Source organism: Dermochelys coriacea, chromosome 3, assembly GCF_009764565.3.
Source record: "Dermochelys coriacea isolate rDerCor1 chromosome 3, rDerCor1.pri.v4, whole genome shotgun sequence".
In the NCBI taxonomy this organism is placed as follows: domain Eukaryota; kingdom Metazoa; phylum Chordata; order Testudines; family Dermochelyidae; genus Dermochelys; species Dermochelys coriacea.
This window is the reverse complement of record NC_050070.1, coordinates 47,794,794-47,821,862: the sequence shown is the minus strand read 5'-3', so window position 1 is coordinate 47,821,862 and position 27,069 is coordinate 47,794,794. Positions and strand designations below refer to the sequence as shown.

The 27,069-nt window shown below is 39.8% G+C and overlaps 1 protein-coding gene across 15 annotated transcripts in view; it reads left to right on the top strand.

Moving 5' to 3' along the window:
- The window catches only part of DST (dystonin), a 468,601-nt gene that overhangs the window by 429,105 nt on the left and 12,427 nt on the right, over nucleotides 1-27,069 (top strand). For 14 of the 15 annotated variants that reach the window (XM_038397725.2, XM_038397722.2, XM_038397727.2 and 11 more), the window contains 15 exons: nucleotides 732-887; nucleotides 1,115-1,321; nucleotides 2,660-2,779; nucleotides 7,055-7,224; nucleotides 7,743-7,902; nucleotides 8,923-9,117; nucleotides 10,099-10,227; nucleotides 20,187-20,330; nucleotides 21,024-21,212; nucleotides 21,970-22,099; nucleotides 23,506-23,669; nucleotides 23,983-24,145; nucleotides 25,371-25,525; nucleotides 25,703-25,777; nucleotides 26,658-26,675. In XM_038397725.2, coding sequence (XP_038253653.1) covers nucleotides 732-887; nucleotides 1,115-1,321; nucleotides 2,660-2,779; nucleotides 7,055-7,224; nucleotides 7,743-7,902; nucleotides 8,923-9,117; nucleotides 10,099-10,227; nucleotides 20,187-20,330; nucleotides 21,024-21,212; nucleotides 21,970-22,099; nucleotides 23,506-23,669; nucleotides 23,983-24,145; nucleotides 25,371-25,525; nucleotides 25,703-25,777; nucleotides 26,658-26,675 — 2,175 coding nt within the window. The remainder of the gene's footprint in view (nucleotides 1-731; nucleotides 888-1,114; nucleotides 1,322-2,659; nucleotides 2,780-7,054; nucleotides 7,225-7,742; nucleotides 7,903-8,922; nucleotides 9,118-10,098; nucleotides 10,228-20,186; nucleotides 20,331-21,023; nucleotides 21,213-21,969; nucleotides 22,100-23,505; nucleotides 23,670-23,982; nucleotides 24,146-25,370; nucleotides 25,526-25,702; nucleotides 25,778-26,657; nucleotides 26,676-27,069) is intronic. The other variant, XM_043510399.1, reaches the window with a different exon arrangement.

Sequence of the window (27,069 nt, the reverse complement as noted above, 5' to 3'; positions counted from 1 at the left end):
TCATTACATCATGAACCATAGCTGAATTGTTTTATAACAGTCAAACTGTAAATGATATTCATTATTACAAACAGAGGTAGCCGCACGCAAATGAATAGCACTGACATAATTACAAAGAAAAATATAATTAACAAAATCAGCTTTAATTTAAAACAAAAATGTTTCTTAATGTGACTGTATAATGCAACGATATTAAAGTAATTAGTTTACAGCGTGAGGCAGCCTCCTTAGGGCAAGTTATAGGGCTGAATGGAATGCTTGGCGAGCCCCACAATCTGATTAGCTGAACATCTCTGAGAGCTTTTCTAATAGCTCATAAACATTCAAATGGCAAACCTAGTAGCATGGCCTGATTCAGGCAATCAGACCCAAATCTGAACATTATGTTTGTTTCCCGAGTTCTGTCTTGAAACTTGTTAACTGTGTTGTTCCATTATGTGAACCGTTCAACACCAGGAATTGGTGTTCTGGTGTATAGAAACACACCCTTGGAATTGGATATTGTGTTGTCTGCTCAGTCACCACAGTTTCATGCCTATTTTTCCATTGTAACTCCTTTTCTATTTTTTATCTATATGCTGTTATTTTGAAATACAGAACATGTCAACGTTGAGTTGAAATAATATGACAAAAATAGGGGCTGTCTCCAAGATATATTTTATTAAAATGGTTTATTCAACGAAGCACCAATTAAACATTAGCTGTTACTAAATAACTATATTTCTTTATAGGCCAAACTGGAAGAAGCCCTGAATTTGGCTATGGAGTTCCACAACTCACTTCAAGACTTCATCAACTGGCTTACCCAGGCAGAGCAGACTTTGAATGTGGCTTCTCGGCCAAGTCTTATCTTGGACACTGTCTTGTTTCAAATTGATGAACACAAGGTATGTAAAGAAACAGATGTGTAGTGTTTTGCTCCAGCTCTTTGGAGGTACTGTATTAATGTACAAAGCAAACCTGTAATGCTGTCACTCAGAAAATCTTTTTATGTCTTTTAAGATGTACTTTATAGTCTCTCCCACCAGAAAGTCCAGAACCTCATCATTTTTTCTATGTTTGTTACATGAGTGACCAGCGTAACATTTAAGTGTGGTTTTCTTCCTTTTGCAAGGTCTTTGCTACGGAAGTGAATTCTCACCGAGACCAGATCATAGAGCTGGATAAAACTGGAACCCATCTGAAATATTTCAGCCAGAAACAGGATGTTGTCCTTATAAAGAATCTGCTGATTAGTGTACAGAGTAGATGGGAAAAAGTGGTTCAACGCTTAGTGGAAAGAGGAAGAGCTTTGGACGATGCAAGGAAACGAACGAAACAGGTAATTTGACAGTTGTTCTACAGCTCTTTGAACTTAGCTCTAACTAAATCCAGACCAATGACGTATATGGTGCTTTAAAGCATTGTTAAAGAAGCCTGGAGTTAATGTAACAGAATCTATTAGCCTGAGCTAGTGGAGCAATTTCTGTGATTCAATCATAGAGCACTTCATTTGGAAGGTGAAAGCTTCACTTTCAACCCAGCAGCAACTTCTGTCAGCGATGCAATATAATCTGTAAAGGAAGAGAGTTGCAGTATGGCTTCCAGATGTATAGTAGTGCCTTCTGCCTTCCAGAAGAAATTACATAATCAACTTTTTTACTGGAAAGAGTGTGATGGAACCATTTCGGTATTAGAGAGCGAGATATTGTCCACTGTTTTCTTTTTAGTTGTGTGTTTTACCCTAATAATGTTTAATTCTCCCTGCCCTTATATTGAGCACTATAACAATATCTTCTGTCTGGCAAAGACACTCTGCTGACTTACTGTGAGGAAGAACTTAAGAAATAGGAATGCTCATACATAATTCACCTCTCCAGGAATTGGTCATTTAATCTCTGATTCATATGTCCCTCAGCAAGGGACATATATGACAGATGGGGAAGTGGAGTTTAGTGTGTTTAAATTTCAACAGGGAAGTGTTTATTTATTTTTACTGCAATGGAGTCGTGTCCATGTTCACAAGCCAAGACACATTCCTGTGTTAATTATTGCCACCACACAACTGGGATGACATGAACTGTTAGATGTAATAAATTGTGCAATCTTATATTAAAGTACCATTTATTTTCAAATAGCATCTTTCTCACTGACACACTCTCTCTCTTTCACAGACACACGCACACACACAAACCTGCAGGAAGATGTATGGTCAAGAGAGAATATTTTGCAGAGCTGGTCACAGTGACTCCCAGACGATCAGAAAGCAGAAACAATATGTGGAGATGAGAGTAGTATAACAGTATAGCTAGGTGCTGATATCAAGAGCCAGGTCCCCAGCCCCGACCAGTGCAGGGCCCAAATGGATTGAAAGGGATTCTAATTGTTCTATGCTCCCACTTCTTGGCCAGCTGTGTGAAGAGACAGACCGATGTCAGGGAAAGGAAACAACAACAGGGATTTTCTGTACAATCAAGAAGATTTAGTATAAGCAGCTCAGAAGAAGTGGGGGCCATGTAGAGAGGAAGGCTCCTTGGATTTGCTCCTTGATTGCACCTCTCTCTATCAGCTGGTCACACTCTGGCCCTGAGATGGCATGTCAGGTTTTAATCTTTTCTGAATATTTTATGTACTAACATGTTTATACATTTGTGTGAATCCAAGTCATGCTTTTCCACAGTTCCATGAAGCCTGGAACAAACTTATGGCATGGTTGGAAGAGTCAGAAAAGTCATTGGATTCAGAGCTCGAAATTGCAAATGATCCAGACAAAATAAAGTTGCAGCTTACACAGCATAAGGTAAGTCATGAATGATGAAATGTAGGATGTCCAAGTCCAATGGCAGGAAAGTCTATCAAGCCTGTACTATTTAATCAGCAAAGAGCAATAGATTTATGGCTTCACTATGCTGAAATGTTTGCCAGTATCATATTAAAATGCTGGCTCATTTACAGATGGAAAAATTAGTGGGAATGAGAAGGGCTCTTCCCAGTCCCTGTTCATCTGTGGAGAAGAAGTCAACTGTGAAGAGGAAAGACAAAATAATAGGGAACCATGGAAACTGTCAACAAAGAAAGAGAGAAATATTTAATGAAAAAGGAAAATATCCAAAGAGATTATATTATATGCTTCTTTGGTCTTTAAAATCACAGTTACCAAAATTACAGTTACCAACAAATTGCTTTGATGTGTATTGTGTTAGAATGATTTAAAATCTGCTTTTCACATTTTAGGATTCCCTCAAAAGTAAGAAATAATCTTGTATTTTGACTGGCAAATCCTTCATATGTCAAGTAGAAAGATTAGTTAAATAATTTGAAAAGCATCAAGTACAATGGAATTGACAGTAACAAGGGTGAAATGTGTAAGAGTAGGAGAGAGATCTCTCTCTGCTTGGGAACCACAGCTCTGAAACTCCTTTCAACAAACCCAGCTGCTTTCAGCTGTAAATGTAAATCTCACCTGATTGATTTGGCCTTTCCATAACTAATAATAGTAAGGTGAAAGGGAAAAAAATTAACTTCAGTCCCCACAAAAGACAGAGAAAAATCCCTTTACTTTGATTTTATTTTTTAAACAGCCCAGGTAACATGATGATGGGCATTGCATGGATGGATGATAGAATCCTCTAACGTAAAGTTGTGTGGAAAAGTTTAACTTGGAAGAATTTTGTCAGTGATAAAGGTGTGCTTGTGAGTGTAGGACAGTTAGTTTTTCTGCAATGTTGATATAGAATTGTCCTGCTCTTTTAAACTATTTGTATGGTGTCCCCCAGCCACTGCTATTCCTTTGTTCCACATGGTGTTCTCAAGAGATTGCACCTCCACATATCCACCCTTAGTCTAGTTCCTTATAATGATCGCTTTATACCCTTAAAGTCCTTGCACTATACTATTGTGTTTGTTTTCCCCTACAGTCTCCAATTCATTTTTTTATCCTCTCTTATTTTCCATGATGGCTTAAGCTTTGCATATCAACATGGAAAATATTTTCCTTTACTTTTAGAAAGTTGGCAGTGTGTCAAGCAACACTGGCTTTACCTTCATTTTCTCTTGAAAGCTTCAGCTAAACTTGTGCTAATGTTCTTGCTAGTTCTGCATTTTAGTATGCTCTGGGGTTTGCTATAGTTGCCAAAAATTAAAATCATATAGAATTAGAGCAAAATGCAGGCATTACGATCATTCTTTTTGCCTGTTCTGATCACATCATCCCCCTATGAACCCCTCCACTGCTATCCTTCTCCACATCATCAAGTTCAAACTTCTTTTGGTGTCCTTCAAGGCCCAGTGTAACTGCCCCTCCTACTTCCCTCCTTATGTGTTTTATTGGGTTGTCTGCCATCCCTCTCTTCTCCACCAGTGAAACTACCCTCCATGTCCTATTTGTCTGTTTTTCCCACAAATAATATAGCACCTCTTTCATGTCTCCACCCTTCCTCAAATTGGTAGGCAAACTCACTACCCTCCTTATTTAAATGCCTCCTTCAAGTCCCCCTTCTTCCAAAATGACTACAAGAAACTAGCTGCCTAAGTCATCTGCTTATAATTTTATTTAAATCTTATGAATCACATCTATGATGAGGGATGGAGTGCAGTGTGGCATAAAGACACTGTGATTGAACCTGGCAATTGTTTTGGAGGCTAGTGAGGGACATAAATGATAGGAGGAGGATGGGTTTCAATGTGTTTAATCATCAAGAAAAACAAAAAATTCAACCAAATTTCTATTTAATAAGCCAGGTGCCTCTCATCATCCTGCATTTCATCCTGCTCGTATGTTGTCTCTTTCCTCCCATCCAAAGTCTGTCTTTGTCTTTTCAGACCAGGAATCTGTGAGCCAGCCTTTTCTTGTTCTACTTAGTTAATGATATTATTATCTGAACTGATGATGTGCACTGAAGTTGTGTGTGTGTTGTAAGCAATAACTCTGCTTCACTGTTTGCCAGGTTATCACTGCAAAAAAATTAATAATAATAAAACTCCCCACAACATCCCCCAAGATAAAATGTTCTCTCTTTCTCTCTTATATATTTATTTACGTTGCCAAGGATTTTGGTGGTTATTCATAGTCTGTTTATTAGTTATTTTTTTCTCCTTATATATTATTTTTAGAAGTCAGAGATGGAAAAACCCTATTAGGTCATCCAGTCCATCCTTGACCTAATGCATATTTATTCCTTACAAGATTTGGCCCGCTTAACCTGTGAATATAAGTACCAATCTGCCATGGAAAGAAAGTACTGTAGATAATTAAATATTGAAGGTTTCATTCACTGATCTACAGTTAATATCTGAGGTGACTTAAACCCTGGGCTAAAAATCTGCTCTCAGTTACACCTCAGTGAAATCAAGTGAAAGTGGAATTTGGCATTATGTATCTAGGCTAACCCTGGAAGAATGAATTAGCTTCCCCTCCACTTTGAAAGTACTTGGAAAAGATTTTATTTTATCCTAGGGAAAGAGTGTGTGTGTGTGTGTGTGTGTGTGTGTGTGTACAAGATTGTTTCCCAAAGGGTGCAGGTAGAGTACTTCAGGTTTATTAAGGGGTGGAAAAAGAAAGGGAGATGAAATATTAAATTATAAAATAAATGCAGCGGTAGGGCCATGATCTTGATTTCTTTGTGAACCCCAATTTGCCACTGTCATCCAGGAGAGTTTGGGTGTTGAAGGAAGGTACACAACAGGACCTGCCAGTAGGGGGTTTGAATATGAGACTTCAGAACTTGGTGGACTGTTACATCCAGGTTGAGTAGTGTACAAAGCTCAAGTCAGCAGTGACTACAGGGCATTCTCCCTATCCTTTCTGTGTTCTGAGAAGGTCTGGTTCATATCATACTTAGTAGTAATTCCATAATGAAAGTTGTAGCATTATTTCTATTGTAGGCCCAGATTAGATTCTCTTTCAACAAGCTCTGCACAAAAGCTCTTTTTGGTTTGTGATTCTCTTGACACAGAAAATTTTGTTTGATTTTGAAGGTGTGAGTTTAATGAACCACAGCCCCTGATTTGTCACTGTCTGTCCATACATAATTCAAAAAGGCATGGGTTAAAACATAATCATCTAACTGATTTTAAACTTTGCTGCTGTCAGAAAATTGCTGGAGAGTGCTGTGGGATCTTTTAGCAGTCTCCCTTTAGTTAATTATTTACTATGATGTTCTATTAACCATTGTGGGGTAGCAGGTGATTTGCATTTGCCCATGTTCCTTTGCTGGTGGCAAGACATTGCCAACTGCAGAATGCAGCTCTATAGACAAGGCACAGTCAATACTGACCAATCTGATGGGAGCTTTAATCATAGGTCTCACAGTCCTTCTTAGTCCTTTACTCACAGATCTGCCACCAAAAGGCATAATTCCCAGCCTAAACGACATTATTCAGATTCCACTTGTCTTTCCATGGGGCCTGTGTCTGCACTTCCTTTGCACACAGAACTCCCAGTGACGATTCTCTGGATCAAATGACTGCAAGATTAGGCCCTTTGATGTTAAGAACTTTGCATATCTGGAGCCCATATCCTCCAGTCTGGACAAGATATGCTGAGCTAATGAACCCTTTGCAGCCTCTGGATCCTGGATTCAGTCTATATCAGCCTGGGCCCTCAACACAAATTAGTGCAGATAGAGTAATGCAAAGGGTTGTTCCAGATAGCAGGGTTACTCTGGTCATTCCCCTTTCCTTGTGCTGAAGAATAGGAAGGTGGTGGCGTAGAAATTGCTATGGCCAGCTCTGTGCCAACTGCAGATTCCTCAGTTCAGGAGGAATCCTCAAGGGGTTAGTTAAATCAGATTTCAGGGTGTTCATGCTTGCAGAACAGTGCAGAGGAGCTAGAGCAGGGGAAAGGATCTGGCTCCAGACCTCTAATAGTTTAAGCTTCACCATAGCACTAGCAGACCAGAAATCTTTTAATTTCACTTGCATTTTAATATGATTTATGGGAGATATAAAGATTTTCTTACAGTGTCATTTATAAATGTATTTATTGGTTCAAAAATTATATGAAAAGAAAGAATTAGCGAAAGCTCACGAGTACCTAGTACTATACTTGTGTTTACTTTTCCTTCTACTCCTACAGGAGTTCCAGAAATCTCTTGGAGCCAAGCATTCTGTGTATGACACCACAAACAGGACTGGACGCTCCCTCAAAGAGAAAACCTCTCTGGCGGATGACAATTTGAAACTGGACGATATGCTGAGTGAGCTCAGAGACAAATGGGATACGATCTGTGGAAAATCCGTGGAAAGGTAAAATGAAAGGCCAAGTTTCCTTGTTTTAAAGGAGACTTGCAGAGATAAAGAAGAAGGGGTTGTGTTCTTTTTGTGCTTCTCTATGCTGAATAAAGAGGAACAGAAGTTGCTTGTTTGGAATCTTTTAAATGGGGGAGCACAAGCTCTGCTCCTTCCTAATATTCCTGGTGCTCTGATCACCTCAAAGGGAAAGATGGGCTGGGAGATGGCCCTGCTTTTCCCCGACACCAGGCACCCTTGGTGAGGGGGAATGCTCTAAAGTGAGCTCCACTTTGCATCCTTCCAAGAGGTGGTGCAATGTGTATGCTCTCTTTGCATTCCAGGGAGCTCTGAGAAGCCATGCCCATCCTTCCTCTCCTCACAGACTCCCACAGTGACCCTACGGTTTTTTTTCTTTCACTAACTGCTGAAAAAAATCGTTATCGATTAGTGACTGTTGGATGCTGTCAGTTATATTGCAGGTTTCCTTAATTAATGTGATTGATTTTTTTCTTAGTGGTTTTTTTTCCCCCCAGACAAAACAAACTGGAGGAAGCCCTGTTATTTTCAGGACAATTTACTGATGCTCTGCAGGCTCTCATCGACTGGCTATATAAAATTGAACCTCAATTGGCGGAAGATCAGCCAGTGCATGGAGACATCGATTTGGTGATGAACCTGATTGACAATCACAAAGTAATTACAAAAACATTTTTCTAATTATTATTAATTAATATCAGACTGTGGGCAGCTACTTCAATATAATTTTTATTTGGTCCTTCTGTAATTGTAAAAAGAAATGTTTTCTTAGAATCTGAAGAGAACCATTTAACCTGGAATGTTTGGACATCACAAAGCTGCCAACTACAATGGAAAATGCTGTGAAATCAGCACTATTAAGTGCTACCGAGGCTCGATCTGCTATAGCTTGGAGAGGGATTTTGTGAAGTGAAGATTGACGTGGATCCAGGACATAGCCAGTGAATCTGTCACTCTGCAGGCCCAGCCCAGCACTATGGTGTAAAAAGCTGGTGTGGAGGCCGTTGTAATCCAATTAGAGTAGCTGCGGCGCAGTTGAGTGTGGAATGATTCCATTCCCTTCACATCAGCCACCACTGTGTCCCATTGTCAGAAGTCTGTTTACTCAGACTTTGGGCAGAGGAGAAAATATCTGGCCCTCACATAAGAGATGTATCTTAGAAACATAGACGCGTGTCCTGGAACCAATGCTGCAGTCACATTGTGCACTTTAACTAATATATCAGCAGTAATGCAGTGCATTGTAATTGTCATATTGTGTAAAAGGGTCTTTCCTGAAAGTGGATATTTTTCCAGCTGTGAACCTGAACATGCAATCACTTAAATATGTGAAATATGTGACATAATCTATAGCCCATCCAGTCAAATTACCAGATAGACTTTTATTTATATTTTACTATTTTAACCATGCTTCTTGATGTGCACTTTATCTGACTGCACTGTGAGTTGGGACAGACTTGCACATTCATCATTGTGTCAGCGAATCGATTGCTTTGAAGGGCTTAAAGCCCGTATGTTAAGGTGACCATCTTTTTGTGCATCGCAGTGGGTCAAGTAGTTCAGAGGGTCTAACTATAAATATACTTTAGTCTTCTCCATATCCCCACTAACTACGTCACACATGAGACTCTGAAGCCATGATAAATTGAACCTGTTAAATATGTGTGTGATCCCCAGGTCTTCCAGAAGGAACTGGGGAAGAGGACAAGCAGTGTCCAGGCTCTGAAACGTTCTGCTCGAGAACTCATAGAAGGCAGTCGTGATGACTCTTCCTGGGTAAAGGTCCAAATGCAGGAGCTAAGCACTCGCTGGGAGACTGTCTGTGCCCTGTCCGTATCCAAGCAAACGCGACTGGAACAGGCCCTCCATCAGGTAAAAAGGATAGGAGAAGCAGAGAAAACATAGACAAATTTACTGCTTGAAAACTTAATGTTATAATTAAGAAAATGATTTAAAAAATGTATTTTTCCCCTAATTTTATACTTTTTCACTACAGGGTAGGTTGTGCCTTTTCTTCTTTTTTCTTATTATTATTATATTGGGTTAGCACCTAGGAGCCCCAGTCATGGACCAGGGCTGCCATTGTACAAACAACCAACAAAAAGAGACTATCTGCCCCAAAGACCTTACAAACTAAATAAAGCCTTTTAGGCACAGCCCTGAGTAAGGGCTGGTGTGGAGATGCCCCACCCCAGAGGACACTTAAGTGGGAAATCACACATTCACTCCTTGAGCGTCCTGGTGCTCAAGAGGGTGCATCCTTTAGGATGGACAGCTTGTTCTCACTGTGTGCCAAGCCCACTGTACCTACTGCCTTCTTTGGGGTAATATGTTCCCCCAGGGAGCTCAAAAGAAGTAGTAATGTGCTACCTCTAACCCAGGGACTATGAATATAGGTAGTCTTTATACGGGGTGTCCACGGATGGGCTCTCCTTGTCCTCTCTACCCACATAAGACTTACTCTGTTAATTTTTCTTAAGTAATGATTAAGGCTACTCAGAAGGTATAATTCCCATCTCTCCAGCTGGTATATGAAAGCACCTCCTTTGGCATTTTTCAGAATGAAGGCGTGACATTCTGAGATGAGCTGCACATACGCTATAAATCAGAAGGTTAAAAGCATGAACAGGCTTTTAGGCTTCCTACAATTTTTGAGATGCATGAGACATTTTTACAGTCATGGAAATGTAGTACTGTATATCACTGACTTTTTAATGGAAAGTTAATGTGCCTGTACTGCTACATGATTAATGACTCCAAAGCTGGACTCAGCTTCATTGTTCAGGAAGGAATCCAAAGCTGAGTGATTTCTGTCAGATTCCCTCAGAAAGGGCTGTGTTTTTTTTCTTACAGGCAGAGGAATTTCACTCTGTTGTGCATGTTCTTTTGGAGTGGCTGGCTGAGGCAGAGCAGGCCCTTCGTTTCCATGGTGTCCTCCCAGATGATGAAGAGGCTCTGCGGGCACTAATAGATCAGCACAGGGTAAGTAAGATAATGGAGAGGATGCTGACTGCTGGACTTGATCTATTGAAAGGAAATAAAATGAAACAAAGCAAAGTATCTCTACCATAATCACGTCCTGCAACAAGACTTGTTTTCTAGAATAAGAAATTAAAAGTTCTATAAATTTGAGAGTTCAACACCCATTTTTAGTTCAGGCTATCTGTCTATCAGGGTAACATCTCACTAGGCTTTAAAGCCATTTTGTATTACTAAGAAAATAATGCAAAAAATAGCATTTTTAAAGGAGTTGTATAAAATTAGAGACTGGTTCAAAAACTGTCTTGCAAGCAGTGTAATTTGGTAAGCTTTGTTGATAGGATGTTTTAATACCAACAATATAGCTGTTCTCCTAGCAATTCTGAGTGAAACCACCATACACTGTTTTTGTCAAGATCATCTATATATGTCATCAAAATGATGTATTCAGCTATTAACCTTCTGTCATGATGAAACACCATGTTGGCATTCTTCACATGCATTATGTATTGAAATATTACAGTGACAAAGATACTGGAGATGTTAGGTTACAAGTCATCAAACTGGATTTCAACTAATGAAATATGAAAATAACTAAGTTAATGACGCAGCTAAGGAAAAATTCAGGGGCATATCTCTTCCTATTGAGAAAGTTACCTCCCAAAAAACCAAAACACCTTCCATGCAGTTGTAGTAGTAATAATAATAATAGCAGCAATAATAATAAAAACTTGTGTGCAGTTAACATGAGAACATAAGAATGGCCACTCTGGGTCAGACCAACGGTGCATGTAGCTCAGAATTCTGTCTTCCAACAGTGGCCAATGCCAGATGCTTCAAAGGGAATGAACAGAAGAGGGCAATTATCGAGTGATCCATCCCCTGTCATCCAGCCCCAGCATCTGGCAGTTAGAGGCTTAGGGACACCCAGAGCATGGGGTTGCATCCCTGACCATCTTAGCTAAAAGCCATTGGTGGACCTATCCTCCAGGAAGTTATATGATTTATATAGTGGCATTATATTTTCTGTGGTATTATGTATCCCTTTCCTAATGGTTCCTAAAATTCAGTTAGTTTTTTTGACTGCCACTGCACATGGACAGGTTTCAGAGTAGCAGCCATGTTAGTCTGTATCCGCAAAAAGAAAAGGAGTACTTGTAGCACCTTAGAGACTAACATATTTATTTGAGCATAAGCTTTCGTGAGCTACAGCTTACTTCATTGGATGCAAGCAATGGAAAATACAGTGGGGAGATTTTATATACACAGAGAACATGAAACAATGGGTGTTACCATACACACTGTAACGAGAGTGATCAGGTAATCGAGTGATGTCAGAGAACACTTCAGTCTCTCTTGTCACTCGATTACAGACATAAAAGTCGCAATTCTTCAACAAAAAAACTTCAAAAACAGACTCCAACGAGAGACTGCTGAATTTGAATTAATTTGCAAACTGGACACCATTACATTAGGCTTGAATAAAGACTGGGAGCGGATGTGTCATTACACAAAGTAAAACTATTTCCCCATGTTTATTCCTCCCCCTCCCCCACTGTTCCTTACACGTTCTTGTCAACTGCTGGAAATGGCCCACCTTGATTATCACTACAAAAGGTTTTTTTCTCTCCTGCTGGTAACAGCTCACCTTACCTGATCACTCTCGTTACAGTGTGCATTGTAACACCCATTGTTTCATGTTCTCTATGTATATTAAATCTCCCCACTGTATTTTCCGCTGTATGCATCCGATTAAGTGAGCTGTAGCTCACAAAAGCTTATGCTCAAATAAATTTGTTAGTCTCTAAGGTGCCATAAGTATTCCTTTTCTTCCTGCATATTGAGTGGATGTTTTCATAGAACTATCCACAATGACCCCCAAGATCTTTTTCTTAAATGGTAGCAGCTAATTTAGTATGTATACATTTTGTATGGATATTTGGGATTATGTTTTCCAATGTGCATTACTTGCATTCATCAACACTGAATTTCATCTCCCATTTTGTTTCCCAGTCACCTAGCTTTGTGAGATCCCTTTGTAATTCTTTGCAGTCTGCTATGGACTTAACTATCTTGAGTAATTTTCTATCATCTGCAAATTTTACCACTTCAGTGTTTACCATTTTTCCATATCACTTATGAATATGTTGAACAGCACTGGTTCCAGTAGAGATCCTTGGGAGACCCCTCTATTTAGCTCTCTTAAGTCTGAAAAATGATCATTTATTCCTAACTATTCCTGTCTTCTAACTACTGATCCATGAGAGGACCTTCCCTCATATCCCATGACTGCTTACTTTGCTTGAGAGCCTTTGGACAAAGTATAGTGTACTTTGACTTTCAGAAAGCCTTTGACAAGGCTTTCTGAAAGTCAAAGTACACTATATCCACTGGTTCACCCACATGTTTGTTGACCCTCTCAAATAACTCTAATAGATCAGGGAGGCATGATTTCTCTGTACAAAAGCCATGTTGATCTTCCCCAACAAATCATGTTTATCGATGTGTATGATCATTCTGTTTTTTGCTATAGTTTCAGCTAATTTGTCTGACACTTTAGTTAGGCCATGACAGGAATGATAATAGTAATGTAATAGTAATGTATTTCCTGACTACTGTGAGGGAGAAAATTGTAACAAAACTTGCATGCAATTGAGGGTGCAAAAAAAGCATCATATTTTTACCACTCCTTGTGGGTGCTGGTATCAGCTGAAAGGGCATGACTGTCTAACTATGCAAAACTCAAGAATCCTCAGAGTATCCTGACTTCAACCACACAATTCTCATGGCATCCACATGTAGTATCTGTCCCTTCTAGTGCCTGTCATCACCACTGGCAGCATGTCTGGTTCTCTTTGTGCTGCCACTGGTTCCCTCACTGTGCCTGTTTACTGCTTTCCCACCTGAAGGATCTTCAACACAGGAGAGAAAGTTTCAACAACTGCCACTGAGTTGTGTGGAAATTTGCCACTTAATTGGGGGCACTGGGAATGTAGTACTTTGTGCTCTGGCTCCCTAGCTCCATCCTCCTCTGTCTGGCCACACCTTCCCCACATGTCACCATGCATTCATAGAATCATAGAATTGCAAGGTTGGAAGGGACCTCAGAAGGTCATCTAGTCCAACCCCCTGATCAAAGCAGGACCAATCCCCAACTAAATCATCCCAGCCAGGGCTTTGTCAAGCCTGACCTTAAAAACTTTTAAGGAAGGAGATTCCACCACCTCCCTAGGTAACGCATTCCAGTGCTTCACCACCCTCCAAGTGAAAAAGGTTTTCCTAATATCCAACCTTAACCTCCCCCATTGCAACTTGAGACCATTACTCCTTTTTCTGTCATCTGCTACCACTGAGGGTCTAGATCCATCCTCTTTGGAACCCTCTTTCAGGTAGTTGAAAGCAGCTATCAAATCCCCCCTCATCCTTCTCTTCTGCAGACTAAACAATCCCAATTCCCTCAGCCTCTCCTCATAAGTCATGGTGTTCCAGTCCCCTAATCATTTTTCTTGCCCTCCGCTGGATGTTTTCCAATATTTTCACATCCTTCTTGTAGTTTGGGGCCCAAAACTGGACACAGTACTTCAGATGAGGACTCACCAATGTCGAATAGAGGGGAATGATCACATCCCTCGATCTGCTGGCAATGCCCCCTACTTATACAGACCAAAAGAGGATTGATCCCAGTTGGCAACAAGGGCACACTGTTGACTCATATCCAGCTTCTTGTCCACTGTAACCCCTAGGTCCTTTTCTGCAGAACTGCTGCCTAGCCATTCTGTCCCTAGTCTGTAGCAGTGCATTGGATTCCTCTGTCGTAAGTGCAAGACTCTGCACTTGTTCTTGTTGAACCTCATCAGATTTCTTTTGGCCCAATCCCTAATTTGTCTAGGTCCCTCTGTATCCTATCCCTACCCTCCAACGTATCTATCTCTCCTCCCAGTTTAGTGTCATCTGCAAATTTGCTGAGGGTGTAATCCACGCCATCCTCCAGATACTGAACAAAACTGGCCCCAGGACCGACCCTTGCGGCACTCCATTTGATACCGGCTGCCAACTAGACATGGAGCCATTGATCACTATCCTGACAATCTAGCCAGCTTTCTATCCACCTTGTAGTCCATTCATCCAGCCCATACTTCTTTAACTTGCTGGCAAGACTACTGTGGAAGACCGTGTCAAAAGCTTTGCTAAAGTCAAGGAATAACACATCCACTGCTTTCCCCTCATCCACAGAGCCAGTTATCTCATCATAGAAGGAAATTAGATTAGTCAGGCATGACTTGCCCTTGGTGAATCCATGCTGACTGTTCCTGATCACTTTTCTCTCCTCTAAGTGCTTCAGAATTGTTTCCTTGAGGACCGGCTCCATGATTTTTCCAGGGACTGAGGTGAGGCTGACTGGCCTGTAGTTCTCCGGATCCTCCTCCTTCCATTTTTTAAAGATGGGCACTACATTAGCCTTTTTCCAGTCATCCGGAATCTCCCCCGATCGCCATGAGTTTTCAAAGATAATGGCCAATGGCTCTGCAATCACATCCGCCAACTCCTGTAGCACTCTCGGATGCAGCGCATCCGGCCCCATGGACTTGTGCTTATCCAGCTTTTCTAAATAGTCCTGAACCACTTCTTTCTCCTCCTTACAGAGGGCTGGTCACCTCCTCCCCATGCTGTCCTGCCCAGTGCAGTAGTCTGAGAGCTGAGAGCTGTTTGTGAAGACAGAGGCAAAAAAGCATTGAGTACATTAGCTTTTTCCACATCCTCTGTCACTAGGTTGCCTCCCTCATTCAGGAAGGGGCCCACACTTTCCTTGACTTTCTTCTTGTTGCTAACATTCCTGAAGAAACCCTTCTTGTTACTCTTAACATCTCTTGCTAGCTGCAACTCCAAGTGTGATTTGGCCTTCCTGATTTCACTCCTGCATGCCTGAGCAATATTTTTATGCTCTTCCCTGGTCATTTGTCCAATCTTTCACTTTTTGTAAGCTTCTTTTTTGTGTTTAAGATCAGCAAGGATTTCACTGTGAAGCCAAGCTGGTCGCCTGCCATATTAACTATTCTTTCTACACATCGGGATGGTTTGTCCCTGTAACCTCAATACGGATTCTTTAAAATATAGCCGGCTCTCCTGGACTCCTTTCCCCCTCATGTTATTCTCCCAGGGGATCCTGCCCATCAGTTCCCTGAGGGAGTCAAAGTCTGCTTTTTTTAAGTCCAGGGTCCATATTCTGCTGCTCTCCTTTCTTCCTTGAGTCAGGATCCTGAACTCGACCATCTCATGGTCACTGCCTCCCAGGTTCCCATCCACTTTTGCTTCCCCTACTAATTCTTCCTGGTTTGTGAGCAGCAGGTCAAGAAGAGCTCTGCCCCTAGTAGGTTCCTCCAGCACGTGCACCAGGAAATTGTCCCCCATTTTCCAAAAACTTCCTGGATTGTCTGTGCACCGCTGAATTGCTCTCCCAGCAGATATCAGGGTGATTGAAGTCTCCCATGACAACCAGGGCCTGCGATCTAGTAACTTCTGTTAGTTGCTGGTAGAAAGCCTCATCCATCTCATCTCCCTGATCCGGTGGTTTATAGCATACTCCCACCACAACATCATCCTTATTGCTCACACTTCTAAACTTAATCCAGAGACTCTCAGGTTTTTCTGCAGTTTCGTACTTAAGCTCTGAGCAGTGTTATTAATGCTGTGGAAGGGCTGCCAGCTGCTTTTTTGGTATCTTTGAGGGAGTGAAGTATGCCTGTTATCTGCCTGTCCTCTCTAGCTGCTCCAAATGGTTCCCTTTTGGTTTTTTTGCTCTCCGCTGTGAAATCCTGGCTCTGCTGAAGTCAGTGTCAAAACCCCAATTGATTTTAATGGAGCCTGCATGTCATTCTGTGCCACTAGACTAATCAAATAATTCCCACAAAAATAAAACTTAGCTAAGTTATAGTTAAGATTGCTAAGTCCACTCTAAGAGAAAATGTACCATTAATCACATTATTTTTTGTAAAAAAAGAATAAACATTGAAACTATGGAGATCACAATCTAAGAACAATTCTGACAACATCCTTAATACCCCATGCACACATTAATAAATTGAAAAAATTCTCACCAGGTAGCACAGTACACTTTTGGACTTACCAGAGTTACTATTCTCCAAACGTTAATAACCAATTTTCAAATGCCACCTTCCGATGAGAGGTAGGAAAGAAGGGGCTTATACAGGAACTCTCACTGCAGCCTTAACCAGGGGGCTTCGACCAGTGCCTTCATAATAAAAGAAACTGTAACGGTATTAGAGCTGCTTACTTAGTCTAGTTAGATGTTACTTTACTGGGGGGTTAGATTCAATTTTTTAATTACTATCTATTGGTGATGATGTAAATTTCAGATATGTACCTAATTTGTCTCCTAAACTTGGTATAAAGAAAGGAGTACTTGTGGCACCTTAGAGACTAACAAATAACAAGCAGTGGATGTATTGTTTCTTGACTTTAGCAAAGCTTTTGACACGGTCTCCCACAGCATTCTTGTCAGCAAGTTAAGGAAGTATGGGCTGGATGAATGCACTATAAGGTGGGTAGAAAGCTGGCTAGATTGTCGGGCTCAACGGGTAGTGATCAATGGCTCCATGTCTAGTTGGCAGCCGGTGTCAAGTGGAGTGCCCCAGGGGTCGGTCCTGGGGCCCGTTTTGTTCAATATCTTCATAAATGATCTGGAGGATGGTGTGGATTGCACTCTCAGCAAATTTGCGGATGATACTAAACTGGGAGGAGTGGTAGATACGCTGGAGGGGAGGGATAGGATACAGAAGGACCTAGACAAATTGGAAGATTGGGCCAAAAGAAATCTAATGAGGTTCAATAAGGATAAGTGCAGGGTCCTGCACTTAGGATGGAAGAATCCAATGCACCGCTACAGACTAGGGACCGAATGGCTCGGCAGCAGTTCTGCGGAAAAGGACCTAGGGGTGACAGTTGACGAGAAGCTGGATATGAGTCAGCAGTGTGCCCTTGTTGCCAAGAAGGCCAATGGCATTTTGGGATGTATAAGTAGGGGCATAGCGAGCAGATCGAGGGACGTGATCGTTCCCCTCTATTCGACACTGGTGAGGCCTCATCTGGAGTACTGTGTCCAGTTTGGGCCCCACACTACAAGAAGGATGTGGATAAATTGGAAAGAGTACAGCGAAGGGCAACAAAAATGATTAGGGGTCTAGAGCACATGACTTACGAGGAGAGGCTGAGGGAGCTGGGATTGTTTAGTCTGCAGAAGAGAAGAATGAGGGGGGATTTGATAGCTGCTTTCAACTACCTGAAAGGGGGTTTCAAAGAGGATGGCTCTAGACTGTTCTCAATGGTAGCAGATGACAGAACGAGGAGTAATGGTCTCAAGTTGCAATGGGGGAGGTTTAGATTGGATATTAGGAAAAACTTTTTCACTAAGAGGGTGGTGAAACACTGGAATGCGTTACCTAGGGAGGTGGTAGAATCTCCTTCCTTAGAGGTTTTTAAGGTCAGGCTTGACAAAGCCCTGGCTAGGATGATTTAACTGGGACTTGGTCCTGCTTTGAGCAGGGGGTTGGACTAGATGACCTTCTGGGGTCCCTTCCAACCCTGATATTCTATGATTCTATGATTCTATGAAATACTTGGTATGTGTGTTGTACCAATTAATATTTCAAAGGATGACTTGCTTTTGATATCTGTACAGAATTACCATTTGTGTTATACATTGTTAATTTGATAATGAGTGTGATATCTACAATGTATACATGAAATTTTTAGGAGAAAAAATGAAAGGTAGGTAAATGTGGTATGTTACATAAATTTAAAACATCATCTCTCTTCCATCTGGGTTGCTATAATATTATCCCAAATCACTTATTAGATTATAATGACTGCATTATTGAGGTAAATGTTAAATGTGTCCTTTATTCACAATGCATGTTATAATTCCTGTAAAATTATTTTAATACCTTTGTATCAAGCCACATATTGAAAGCTTTTCATTTTTAGGCATTTAACCTCAAAGGTCCATTTTTATGTCCCACTATTTAGCTTTTTTCTTGAAAACTGTACATGATTTAATGAAGGCTACATGTCACAGACAATTTAAGTTTTCTACCACTCATCTCAGTCTCTGTGGACTAAGAGGTACAGTAGGTTAATGCACTACATTAGGTAATAAAAAATATGAATTTGTTCTCAATCTCTCTCTATTGTATCACTAAATGATCACAGAGTTCAGCTCAGCTTGGGGAAGCTCAGTATTCCAAACATGTAGGCTGTTGCAGATCAGAGTTTTGAGGTTTATTTATAGAGTTGTGTAGGGAAGGTTGCATTATGTTTGCCAATATTCTGCCTGGCTCTTGCCAATGCTGCCAGTTTCTCAGTGTAACAAATACTAAAATACACTGTATATGTACAGAAACCATTTTGAGCTGAAGTTGCAAGAATAGCTCATGGGATTTCAACACAACCAGACTGGAAACATAACCCTGATTTGGTCTTAGAGTCATATACTTGTTTAACCTAATTCAGATTCAGGTACTGCCTACTCTGCCCAAATCAAGTCTAACTACACAATCTGCAAGTTTTAGGAGGTAATTAGAAATTGACAAGAAGCTGTTGGAGCCTGAGCACCCAACACTCAGCTTTCCCCCCAAGCCCAGCTGCTGGAGATGCTGTGGGACATGCGGGTATCCAGGGCACCCAGCTTCTCTGCTATTTCCCCAGCCCATCTGCAGCTCCCCAACTGCCTACCAGGAAGGTTCATGTCATTTCCCTACAGACAGAAAATGAAATTGAGGAGAGCTTTCCAGGTGGGCAGCCAGGGAGCTATCATTTCAATGGATGGATTTTCGATGGAAAATCAAATTTTTCTGGCAAAATTGAAATTTTCTTTGGGAAAATTTCAATTTTGGAAAAAGATATTTTTCCATTGGAAAATAATTCTCATGGAAAATTCCCAACCAGTTCTGCTGTTTGGTTCTTTATAGTTTGTTCCTTCAGCATCTGTTAAGGAGCTTTTACCTGGGTATATTGTATATTGTAACAGGCTAGGTCTCCTGAAAAATTTCTAGTAGTGACTCCAACCCCACAGCACATTTGATTTACAGTATCTTATCGAGTGATATGATTTTTTTAATAGGGTCATGTATACCACAAGCATATACAACGAGTTGCATTACTAAAGAGTTGCAGGCTAATATGTTACATATTTTAAATCTTAGTTTAGTTCTTTATATGGAATAGGTTTTTTAAATGTTCTTAACTTTTCTTGTATGTAGTGGTGGTGTAGCAGTGTTGGTCCCAGGATATTAGAGAGACGAGGTGGGTAAGGTAATATCTTTTATTGGATAAGCTTTTGCTGTTGAGAGAAACAAGCTTTCAAGCTACACAGAGCTCTTCTCCAGATCTGGGAAAGGTACTCAGAATGTCACAGCTACATACAGGATCGAACAGAAAGTTTAGCATAAGTACTTAGCATGTATTCTAAGGGACCATTCAAGGTGAAGTGGCCCATTAATACCCATGCAGTCATAGGACAAAAAGGGGGGATAGGGGGTAATTGTTGTAATAAGCCATAAATCCAATGTCTTTATTTAGACCAGGATTTTTAGTGTCTAGCAAAGTTATGAAGTTAAGTATCCAGGCTCATCTTTTGAAAGTGTTGACAGTTTCTCAGACCTTAAGAAGAGCTCTGCATGGCTCGAAAGCTTGTTTCTCTCACCAACAGAAGTTGATCAAGTGAAAGACATTACCTCACCCACCTTGTCTCTCTGAACTTTTCTTATAAGAATTGGACTTGTCTCATCTCTTATTCTTTTTCCCTCTGCCCATTGAATCAGTTCAGGCTTTGAATGATCCAGTAGAGAACTTTAGCCTTCCAGATTTGGCCAACACTCATTGAAGTTACTCCGATTTTTCTTTCAACTGGTGCCAGCATCTAACTGAAATCTTTGTTTCTGCTTTAGGAATTCATGATAAAGCTGGAAGACAAAAAGGCAGAACTAAACAAAGCAGCAGGTATGGGAGAAGCCATCCTGGCTATCTGCCACCCAGACTCCATCACTACCATTAAGCACTGGATAACAATCATCAGAGCCAGATTTGAAGAGGTCAGTATGTCTCATGCAGCTTTCATAGTAACAGGCAATTTTTGATAGTTTAGAACATAGCTGGCAATTAACAAGACTGTTACGTTGGAGGAAATGATCCAGCTGTTGAGAACACAACTATTTAAAATACCCAAGCTGATACATATGAAGAGGCCAGGTTTTACTCTGCTTTTGAGAAATAAAAGAATAACTACAGCAGCTGGTCAAATTTTTTTTTTTAGGAAATACCACCCCTCATTTCTCCTCAGCAAATTCATAGTCTCAAGAGAGAGACTATAATGCTTTAAAAAACAACAATCAGGGTATATACAAAGTAGTCTAAAGAATGAGGAGTACTTGTGGCACCTTAGAGACTAACAAATTTATTTGAGCATAAGCTTTCGTGGGCTAAAACCCACTTCATCGGATGCATGCAGTGGAAAATACAGTAGGAAGATACATATATACACAGAGAACATGAAAAAATGGGTGTTGCCATACGGAGAGTAATCAGTTAAGGTGAGCTATTATCAGCAGGAGAAAAAAAACTTTTGTAGTGATAATCAGGATGGCCCATTTCCAACAGTTGACAAGAAGGTGTGAGTAACAGTAGGGGGAAAAATAAGCATGGGGAAATAGTTTTACTATTTAAGTAAATATTGGAAATATTTAAGTAAAGATGTGGAAATATTCATGGATTGACTTTTTATCAAGGTATTAGCCTGGGCAAAGCAACATCAGCAGAGACTGGCAGGAGCCCTGGCTGGACTTATTGCTAAGCAAGAATTGTTGGAAGCCTTATTGTCCTGGTTGCAGTGGGCAGAGACTACTCTTAGTGAAAAAGATAAAGAGGTCATCCCCCAGGAGATCGAGGATGTTAAAGCACTCATAGCCGAACATCAGGTAAGGCATGAAAAATGTGAAACAGGTCTTAAGGATTTTGTACTGATGCACGCATCTTAGATTTGCTACATAATCAAAGATGAGCATGTTTTAGTTATTTCCAGTATGTTTAATGATCCAGTTTCCATATTGTATGTTCCCTGTCCCTGTGATTGATCCCAGCCTTGCTCAAACAAAGCAAACAAATGAAAATGCAGCGATGTTTTAAAAACATGCACCAACTTGTTAGGAATAAGGACAACACTGAACATTTAAAAAACACCAGGCAGTTCTGCGGCATAGAACCAGTATTGCATTATCTGCTTTGCTAAGTAAATTTCAAAACATATTTTATGCAAGTGACCATCGTTGTTTTATGTAAGATCCTAATTGACTCTCCTCTGAGCTGTTGTCGATTAGTCTGGACAGTAAAGGACCTGGGATTGCTCTTGAATTAAGGGTCTTTTGCACATCACACCCGGTGCACCAAGTTCAGCCAACATATTTTTAAAGGTAGACTTCCTTTAGCAGCTCTGCCATAGTGTAGATAGAAGTTTATATAGGTAATATTTCTTAGCTACAAAATACTTATTTTATATTTAATTGTAATGATAGGATTATTTTATTGAAAGAGAAATGTCTCTTGTGTCTTCTGCTGTAATTTTCCTGACAGATAGTTGCCCTCTCTCTGTAACTTGGTATTCTCTTTTCTTTATTTGTCTTTCTTGTCCATTATTCTTGTGCATTGATAATTAAAGCAGCTACCATTTAATTGCAGACATTTATGGAGGAAATGACCAGAAAACAGCCTGATGTGGATAAAGTCACAAAGATCTACAAAAGGAAGGCAGTTGAACCCACACCAATACAGTCTCATATTCCTGTGCTAGATAAAGGGAGAACAAGAAGTAAGTAAAGGGATTTTGGGGGGAGTCGCATGTATCATTGCTTTTCCAATATAAACAATTGATTTCTCATAAACTAATACTGTTAGGTGTCATTACTATCAGAACAGTTTGGTAAAACAAGGTGAAATTATTCCTCCATTGGTTTTTCTAACTACTTTATCATATGTTTTTTCATTGAGAGGAACGTGTCTATTTGGTAACAGACGTTGTAGCTAATTGTGCCAAAATATAACAAGGCAAACATGTTACCTACTGTAATTGTGTTTGTACTAATTCCTTCCCAAAATATAAGGTGAACTATTTTAATTTATCTTCAATAAGACTCGAATACCTCTTAACCTTTTACAAGCGACTGTCAAAAATGATCAGTGTATCTTTCCATTCTCACATAGTGAAAAAATATGATTTCTTTATTAGAATAATTGCAGAAAACCAAATTTTCATTTGATAAATAAAAACAATGAGGCATTCCGGTATTTGTGCTTCATTTCATCACATTGCTACTGATTTTTATGATCTGATGCAAATTTTATACATGCAGTTTTGTGTGCACTGTGCTTTCTTGTGCTAATGGTAGATTTTTGTAAACTCAAATATGGAATTGACACCTGCAAAGAATATGAATATGCCAATTATGTGCCAACATATGACCATTTTGGGAGTGCTAATCGTTTTGCATGCAAAATTGTGGAAACAAAATTAAAGGCTGGACTGAGGCTTCCTTGAAAATTGCACTCATAAAGTTTATTTTTTTAACCCTGTTGTGTTTTAACCCTCCCACTCTTGCAAAAAGTGCCAAGAGACCTTTAATGGTCTTTAGCTGATAAAGGTGGGTTGTTTGTTGTTGTTTTTTACCGACTCATCCAAAAGATGAAATACCTAGCTGCACAAGCAGCACAAGACAGTACTGATAGGTTATGAAGAGCACCACCTAATGAGTTCCCTCTCTCCTATCTTGCATGAAACGACATGGATTTTAGTAGGTCTCCCAACTGAGTTTCATGTAAAGTGAATCCTTAACTGAGGAGATGGTTTAAATTTCTGTATCTCTACCTCTGCCTCCAAAATGAGGCTGTTTGTTCCACAATGCTCTCTCAGACCTTGCTTGCAGTGGGAATATTTATAAACATTTTTCTGTGCTGGTGCCGATTCACAAGTATGGCCAGTAGCAGAAGGTATCATGTAGACAAGGCCCAGGTGTTTTAACCATTGTGTTGTCTTTCTCTGGCTATGGCAAAACTCCCATTAACTACAATGGGGAGGCCAGGATTTGGCTCATTATTAGTTGCAGAAGGGAGTCTTTTTAAAGAGGTTGATCATCATTTACATGAAAATATGCTGTGTTTTAAATTGGTTGGGACTTGGAGAAAAATAAGCCTATGCTAACTTGTATTCTGTTTTAATAGGAAAACGTTCCCCAACAGCAGGCATGTATCCATCAGGAACACAGGCACAAATAGAAACCAAGAATCCAAGGGTAAACCTATTAGTCAGCAAATGGCAGCAAGTCTGGCTTCTGGCCTTGGAAAGAAGAAGAAAATTGAATGATGCTTTGGATAGACTAGAAGAGGTCAGCACACAGCATATATATTATATTCTATGTATATTTTTGTTTAACCCTGCATTTCCTGTTACAAAGCGATAGTAATGCCAGTCTTACATTTTTGTTATATGATGTATAGTTAGATGGAAACATCTTGATATGTGCATGCAAAAAGCAGCTAGTCCTATTTTAATAGTGAATAGAATCAAACCATTTCAGTACAAATGTGGGCATTTTAAAGAGTCAGTTATTTAAAAGCATGCCGATGTGACCTCTCTTACCTATTCTGTAAGTGGTTCATTTAAACTTGAAAAACATCTCTCATCTCTCTTTCCTCAAGCTGAGGGAATTTGCCAACTTTGATTTTGATATCTGGAGGAAAAAGTATATGCGATGGATGAACCATAAGAAATCTCGAGTAATGGACTTCTTTAGGAGGATTGATAAAGATCAGGATGGAAAGATAACGAGGCAGGAATTTATTGATGGAATTCTTTCTTCAAGTAAGTTCTAAATTAAGTTACTGATGAGATTATGAGATGCATCTAATATATTGGCAACATATTGTATATGAGGTAAGTCTTGATGGGGTAAGAGATCAGGTTTACCTTTAAAGAAATTATCACTCTGAGATAAAGGTAAAGTGGTAATAATTGCTTTACTTGAAAACATTGTTAAAATTTACACACTCCTTTCTTGAGTGAGTCAGACTATGACACAAATTTTTGTTCCTATGTTGTGTGTATGTAATACACTGGCTAAGTGTGCGTGACCATGTTTCCCTTTAGTGGCTGGCCCACATAAAAGATAAGAGCCTTCCACTTCTAACAACTCCTTTTGCTCAGGTGGTGGAGACCTGCGCTTTTTGTGTCAGAGGGTCAGGGTTCTGTTCCTGCTGACAGCACCTGGTCAACACAAATGGTAGTCTTTGTGCGGATAAGAACTCCTCTGCACCTGAAATAATCAAAATGAGCTTTCACAAACATGGGGTCTGTGTAACATACAGTATATGGGTATGATCATGTCTGTCTCTCATGAGTGGCCCACATCTGAGGATAAGATCCTGCTACTACTACCAGCTGAAAGAGCTACCCTGTTAGCTCAAGTGGTGTAGGCCTGTAGCTGTTGAATGTCCATGGCACTACTGCTGTTGATCAGTCATGCTGGATGTTTATATGTTGTAATACTTTATTTATCTCCCTGTACAGTCAGTAATTGAGCAATGAACATGCTATTGCAGGAGTTCTCAACCAAAGAGAGGTTTCAGATTATAGAGTTCCATTTTTAAAACAATATCAGAAACTTCTACGCATTGCATTCTAAATGTTTAATTTGTCTTTAAATTGTTGTATGACCTTGCCCCGGTAACAGCTTGAGTTGTTGATTTGTGGTATTCTTTGCACTGTCAAGGTCAAGCATGCTACAAGACTGTAGAACTGTATGTCATTTGAAAGCTTTTTCAACGTTCCATCTGTTGTTAGGCACATTCAGTACTGGGCTTCTCTCCCAAAAATGCACTAGTGTCTTCATTATTAACCATAATCTAGCCAACATTGGAGACACACCACCTCTTTTCAGAGATTTGTTTTCTCTGAGTAAACTTGGTGTTTTAGTATACATTACCTGTCATTAATGCCTAAAAATTTTGAGATTTGTGATAAATCCAATCACTCTAATGGGATTGAAAATCCATAAGGTTTACCTCCTGGTGATGTTTTTGGCTTACAGAATTCCCTACCAGCCGACTTGAAATGAGTGCAGTGGCAGATATCTTTGACAGAGATGGTGATGGGTACATTGACTACTATGAATTTGTAGCAGCACTTCATCCAAACAAGGATGCGTACAAGCCTCTTACAGATGCTGACAAAATTGAAGATGAGGTACTCTCTCTATAGTTATAGCTCTCAGATAACTAATATATTCTACTGGAATCACACACTAATAGTATAATTAATTTTATTTTCCTTCCTATATAACTTGAATTCTGCCAATTATTTAAGGCTTCAGAAATGTGATAATTAGCATTAAAATAATTATTCCAATTGTGTTTTTGGCAGGTTACAAGGCAGGTAGCTAAATGTAAATGTGCAAAACGATTCCAGGTGGAGCAGATTGGGGATAACAAGTACAGGGTAAGTCTTCACAACACCTGCATGGTTCTTTCGGTCCAAACATTCTCAAGGCAACAGGACTACGTGAGCATTTGGGTTACATTAATTTACAGAAACTTTGTATCATATACTTATGTTTGCTCAAAGTCGACCTGGAAATTACGTACTTTCAGCTTAACTAAACTTTTCATCAGTAATTTGTGTTAGAAAATATAGACTAATAACGTGTTTAACTTTCCACTGAACCTACAATAAACCATTTTTCTCAGTATTTAGAGAGATTTGTATATCTAAATAGCAAAATGATTTAAACAGTAGCTGGTCCTGCATACCAGTATATATTGACTTGTGAACTGATTGATTTTTTACACCTGAGTTTTTTACACCTGGATTTTTCCAAACAGATTCAGATTAAATACATGGGACTGTATTGTACTTAGAATATAGTTTGGTCCAACATTTTTATCATCCTCATGCCCTCTTTTTACTTTATTCCAGCATACTGTACCTTCATGTAGTAGCTAGACAGGAAATGTGCCAGGTATCCTAAAAACAATTCAGGTACCAGAGATGAATCTGCTATGTTGCAGACAAGGTCATTTTGTTACCCTCTGGTTCAATAACCAGAACGTTTTCAGATGAGGTGCTCAATATTTGGCTAAGGCAGACTATGGAACATCTTCAGATGATTTTAAAAGGAAAAAAAGGACCAGGAAGGTAACAAAGGACTCATGAATCCTTCCAAGTTCATACTCTGGATAGCTAATTACCTGCACATCTCTAAACTAGATCCTGTATTTAGAAGTTAGTTTGTGTGTTAGTTTGCATGTGTTCTCAAGTCAAACAGAGAATTTCTTGTTAAACTAATTGTGTCTTTCTTCCATTTTTCATTTCTTATCAGTTCTTCCTGGGAAATCAGGTATAAACCAGTATAATGTGTTCTGAAGTTTCTATTTTTTTTCTAATGCATAGTCATTTAAGCTTGCAACGGTCACTCTTTTCCCATATTTCATCCTGAGCTAATCCATTGTTGGTCAGCTGTGGTGTTTCTGTAAATGCTCTGAAGTGTTCCTGGTTTCAGGATCTCCCCTTCCCTTTTTGTTTTGCCTTTTGTCTCATTAAGGAGATTACTTTTAAGGGAACCAGATAATGGACAGCAACAATTTGTATGATAAGTGTCTTTCAATTATGATTTATGAAGAGTGTTAATTATTCTACTATCCAGAGTTTTTTATATGTAATATATTAGAGCAATATGCCTCAGAATTCTGTTGTCATATTACTCAGTCACTTATTACCATTCCATTTTCAAA